Genomic DNA, 5,547 nt, shown 5'->3' with positions numbered 1-5,547 from the left:
TTTGAAGAATAGCTGCAGTTAGCAATCTTCACTTGTAGCTATGTAGATGGCTTTTTTATTTGAGTTGTAGTTAGCTTTGTTTCTGTGACTGTAGCAGTTTAATGTAATTATGCATGGTTTTCCATCTTTCTAATTAGCCATCTGTGACTTTTGTGTTGTAGCTCTCTTTCAATAATTTTGTTTGTGTTATTTATAGGCCTTTTTTGTGACCATAACTATGTAGCAAGCTGCGCTTACAATAAAAAAAACAAAACAAAACAAAAAAAACATTTTGAAGTTCTTTATTGCATATATAGATTACAGAGTAACATAAAGGTCAGGAATTTAGAAAGAAGTATGAACAGATTAAATTTAAAGTCTCTTTCTATATTTCGCCGCTCAATCATCAGTTTCTTTCTCTTTAAGATTTAGTGGATTCATGTGATATAATCTTTACAATAGCATATCATAACAATATCATACATCCAAACAAACAGAAAGGCTAACCTTAGGTTCTCAATACAAACAAAAATTCTTCTTGAAATGGGAAGAGCTTTTTGTTTCTAAAGGTAGTTCATCATTTGTGAGCAATGTTTATGTGTCAGGCCATGGCCCAAAAACAGTGACGATGGAGGTATGTTCAGCTTTTGCACAAACAAGTCTAACTGCATTTCTGTGTAATTGGAGACCTGCAGGAAGGAACATTCTACTAATGAACGAAATTAAAAACAAGGGCTTTTGCAAATAATGAGCAAATAAAGAAATAGAAAAAAACCCTGCAAAACACACACATTTAAAAAAAAAAAAAAAAACCTTATGGAGATGTGTAGAACACAAAATCTGCTGATGCAAAAAAAAAAAAAGACAGTACATGATGTTTTTTTTTTTACTGCATTACTAACTTACTGGTATTTTGGAAAGTGAAACAGTAAATTACGTATATCACTGTGATTAAATGATGAAAAGATTTAGTTCAGCTCATGACGTCTGCTGTCAGGCAGCGTAGATCCAAATTTCATTGTGGTGAGCAGGAGAGAAATATGATTCATATGCAGCTCCACTGTAAATGTCATGATCAAAGTTTTTTCCAGCTGTAATCAAGGCCTCACGAAGCTTCGTTGCATTTTCTTGGCCACTCTGGATGCTTGGAGCGCCACCGAAAACCCTTAGAGCAGACAACAAAGCAGAATTCTAGACAGCTTTCGGGTTAGCCAAAGCCTAAAGAGGTTAAGGCTTTGCTCTCCTTTTAATGCATTTAAAAATTTGCTATCACTGTTGTTTATTCTGTAATAATTTTGCATATCATGTGTGTGAAGCCTTCACGGTTACATCTCTTTCTGACCCCCAAACTGAAATCTGGATAAGTTTAGTTTCCTTTTGTTTAGTGGTAATATGTTTACAGATTTACAAAATAACTGCTGAATTAAAGTCTTTCTTGGTTTTCTGGGGAAAATAGATAAAAGGGCTTGCACCTCACCTTACATACACGGTGGCTTCAGGTTTACTTTCCAGTTGGACCAAGGGATCAGAATCTTCAGGTGTTTTGGTAGCAGGAGGAACAAACCATGACAAGGAAAACTCAGGATCACCTTTACCATCTTTGACCTTGATTAGTGCAGGCCAAGAGTCAGTAGGGATCTCAAAACCTGGAAGAGAAAAATAAGGAAAAATGTGCTATGAAGGTGCATTGTACTTAAAATGTGTGGGGCTGCAGAAATTCTGAGCTAAAACATTTCTGCAATAAGTCAGTGCTTTGTTTAGGGCGCTTCGTGAAATTTTATAGCCTTTAGTTATTTTTCTTAAATTCAATAATTTCCATTAATAACAAAAATGACTCCATACTAGCATTTCAAGCAATTCTTTAATATGAAAAATAAAATAGTACAAATGTTTTTAAGTTACAAATTTTAGATTTGAGCTCCTCTTTTTCTTCTTTCTTTCAGTTTTGAATAAAACTCAAACAACTCTTTGTATGGTAAACCAGTTGTACCTCTTTTATATACTTTTATACCTTAGAAATATATATTATATATATATTTTTTAAAAAAAGCTAAAAGTTTGTTCTTAGTCAAAAAGGACTCAGCTTGTTGTTCCCAGACTGCTGTGTTTGTGATTTCTATAAAGTACTCAATAGCTACCTAGAAAATACATAATAGGTCCTCTTAATAAATTTGTGTGATATTTAGGCTATGTTAGCTGAATATTGAATATTGGGGAATACCGGCTCCTTGGACCACAGTTACATTCAGAATTAATAATACATTACACATTTAATAAAATCCTGTCTTCCCTTACTTTGTCTAAATAGTGAATTCATTTTATTTGTATAGCTGTAATCCTCTTTTGGTCCATTTAAAACAAGAGTTTGAAAAGACGACAAAACACATCAACATTACAAAACAAATTACATCACACACTTGCACTTTCAGTTCCTCATATACCTGCTTCGGTTTGCTTCTTGGCGTAATCCTTCAGCTGTGAATTTGCAGCAAGGACATCACTGGCCTGGGAGCTGTCAACCTTGGTAGTGATCCAGGTGGAAGCATCATATAAGCGCACCTCAAAGTCCTGCACGCAACAGAAGCACAAATGTTAAAGAACCATTATAAAGAAAATGACACAAATTATATCTGAATTGTTCCAAAAACTTACCGGGTAGGCCTCAAGTACTTTGTAGTGGGGACACTTTCCCACACAAAAGTCCTGTCCTGTGCAGACTGAAACCAGAAAAAGTGCGAAGAGTGCAAACATAATCTGTGCCATGATCATAGACTCTCTTGATGAACTGAACAACTGCAGCTCTGGACGAAGTCCTGTTTAATAAGATAATCACAGTGTCATGTCTAAAGTTATGCGACACACCCACATAGTTCTTCAACCTGCAAGGCAGGCCAGTTTGCCTTGTTACATGCACGTCCTGTGACTGGCTGGCATTTCATGGTGACTGTGGGAGGTATTGTCCTCAACAAGCATTCTGTTGACGGCTAAACAAACATTCAGCAAATTAAAGCAAATGCTCAGTTACATGTTGCTTTATATTTTATTATGTTGCAGAAATAAGTCATTTTTGCATACGTGCATTGTTTTTTGTTTTCAGTCCTCATGTAGGGCAGGTGTGGGGAAACACGTGCCAGCCTTTCCTGATTTTTAAAGTACTGATGATGTTATGTCTGACATCAGCAGGTTAATATTTTTTCTTATACAGAGCCATTTAGTTGTGTAAATGTGTTAATCAGAAGAGTGGGGACAAAAATAATTTTATTTTATATGCTGGAATATGCAGAGAATGGGTTTAAATGTTAAACAAATTTATTCAAGTTAAAAACAGAGTCATAGAAAATCCTGAGCATTGTCTGACAGATGTTAAAATAGGGTGACCATATTTTGATTTCCAAAAAAGAGGACACTTAGCTCAGTCATGAAGAACTTGCTTAAAGAAACATATTTAACATATTTAAACGATGTCTTCTCTGTGCAGTTAATGAATTATGAAATAAAATATGTCATATAGGCTTTTACAAGTCAACGAGTGCAAAAGAAATAACTTAAAGACCTCTGGAATTAAATAATGGAACAGAAATAATGCCTCATCTGCATAAGAAAAATTACCAGTACTGGGTCGGTATGAGGGCTGGACTGGGACAAAAAATTGAACAGGGCATTTTGACTAGAGACCGGCCCGCCAGGTATTATAGGAAAAGCCATAAAGCCTTTGAATGAAAACAAACGCTGTTGTGACAGTGATGTACACTGTCTTGTTGATATATGTATGATTTCTATACATTTTACATCAGATGAAAACTTTGGTTGTAAGATTCAGGAAATTATTTATTAAAAGCTAGACATTTTAAATGAGAATAAGAAAGAAAAGTATTTCTTTGACCCCCCCCTTTCCCTGTTAATGCCCAACCTGGCCCCCTGGCAAAACTTTGCTAGACCCACCCCTGCACAGTTACCAGCTGTCAGCTACATAGAAAAGGATCCTGGTGTTATTTGTCTCTCAGAAACAGTTCATAACTTCCCTTCAACTCATTCATGCCACCTTAAAGGTAAACCTGTTTCTCCGTCACCTGTTCAGCTCTGATGATTCAGTAAGGACATCTCCTGGTTTCATCTTCATGTTTCCCTCTCACCACATATCCAAACCGATATCATATCACTATCAGTAACATCATAGCACCCGCCCAGCTGTACAGAAACTCCATCATGCTAGCTAGTACGCAGTACGAGTTATTGTAACTGACTGTAAAATGTCAGCACAACGAAAATAAACTACACCTAAACTTGGTTTATATCTGACCCAGATAGACTGCAGGTCATAACTTCTTACCTGAAGTTCAGTTCACCTGACACTCGGACCGGCGGCCGCCTCGAGTCTCTCCTACTCCTGCCTCCCCTTTCCCTCATCCACCCGCTGCCTCTGTGGGAGCTCCGCCATAGACACCACCAAATAACTGAGTTATTTTTACACGTCGGCCAGCATCTGGCCAATACACCACCTTTCATTGTTTATAAAAACAACAACAACAACAACAAAACCATTGGCCCGTAAAAACGAAAAATCACCATCGGCCCACCGGACAAATGCCCGGTATGCCCGATGGTCAGTCCAGCTATGGTCGGTACGAGGGAAATTTTTTTTGCAGTTCGTCTGAAAAGATGTACTTGCGCTTTGGGATCTTTTAAACATCATTAGGCGCGTTGCTGCGCACCGTCTGTCCTGTCTGTGAGCGCAGAACAAGCGCTCACAAAACAGCAGTTCAGGGATGACGTCTCACACATGGGTCTACTGTCGGAATATAGGAAAACCTGGACATTTTTACGAATCTCGAAAATCCCCCCGGACGCCCCGGACAGAACGTGAAAAGTGGACATGTCCGGGTAAAAGAGGACGGTTGGTCACCCTAGTTAAAAGAACTCAGCCACCTCAGAAAATAAAGACGTCCGTGGCCCTTTCTGTAGAGTGCAGTGGTGTTTTTGCCACTTTACTGTCTATGTGTATTCCAAGGTATTTATAGTCCTCCACAATGTCTGCATTGACCCCTTGGATTGAAACAGGGGTCACAGGTTTCCTGGTCCTCAGTCAATTCAAAATACTCAAAAGTCCACAAAAAATTCTTTGGTCTTTGTACTCTTAAGTCTCATCACTCTCACTCATACATCCAACCACCACAGAGTCATCAGAAAACTTCTTTGTGCAGTGGCTGACATCGGTGGTGTAGAGGGTGAAGGTAAAAGGGGACATCACGGTCCCTTATGGTGCCCCTGTGTTGCTGTCAGACACTCTACGAGACATACACCTGCACCGCTGTCAGCTTATCAGCCAGGAGGATTGGTCTGATGGTTTTGAATGCACTGGAAAAGTCGAAACACCTGACCCTCACAGTGGTGGGTGGTCCAGATAGGCATGATTGAGCAGGTAGATGATGGTGTCCCAATCTCCGACGGTAAGAAAATGAAGAGGATCCTAATGTGGCCTGAAAAGTAGGTCAACGGTGAGTTTTTTCAGTTTTGTTCTTCGTGAGATGGGAAGTCAGTGCCAAAGGTCTGTAATCCTGGGGGCCACGG

General features: G+C 38.7%; 1 protein-coding gene across 1 annotated transcript; it reads right to left on the bottom strand.

Moving 5' to 3' along the window:
* Positions 1-265: 265 nt before the first annotated feature.
* Positions 266-5,224, bottom strand: LOC120443411. Its single transcript, XM_039622077.1, has 5 exons — positions 5,134-5,224; positions 2,632-2,792; positions 2,421-2,547; positions 1,457-1,625; positions 266-1,144 (listed from the first exon to the last, which is right to left on the bottom strand). Exons 1-5 carry the CDS (start codon positions 5,222-5,224, stop codon positions 973-975), a joined length of 720 nt encoding a protein of 239 aa, XP_039478011.1. The 3' UTR covers positions 266-972.
* Between the last annotated feature and the right edge of the window lie 323 nt (positions 5,225-5,547).

Source organism: Oreochromis aureus, linkage group 13 (assembly GCF_013358895.1).
Source record: "Oreochromis aureus strain Israel breed Guangdong linkage group 13, ZZ_aureus, whole genome shotgun sequence".
In the NCBI taxonomy this organism is placed as follows: domain Eukaryota; kingdom Metazoa; phylum Chordata; class Actinopteri; order Cichliformes; family Cichlidae; genus Oreochromis; species Oreochromis aureus.
This window is presented reverse-complemented; position numbering and strand designations above follow the sequence as displayed.

Bases quoted from the DNA above. Each gene is read 5' to 3' on its own strand.
- LOC120443411 (XM_039622077.1), bottom strand. From the start codon at position 5,224: ATGTCCCCTTTTACCTTCACCCTCTACACCACCGATGTCAGCCACTGC. The intron at 2,548-2,631 runs GTAAGTTTTTGG...TGTTGCGTGCAG, and splicing joins AAGTACTTGAGGCCTACCCG to GACTTTGAGGTGCGCTTATA. The intron at 1,145-1,456 runs GTGAGGTGCAAG...GTCTGCTCTAAG, and splicing joins GAAGCCACCGTGTATGTAAG to GGTTTTCGGTGGCGCTCCAA.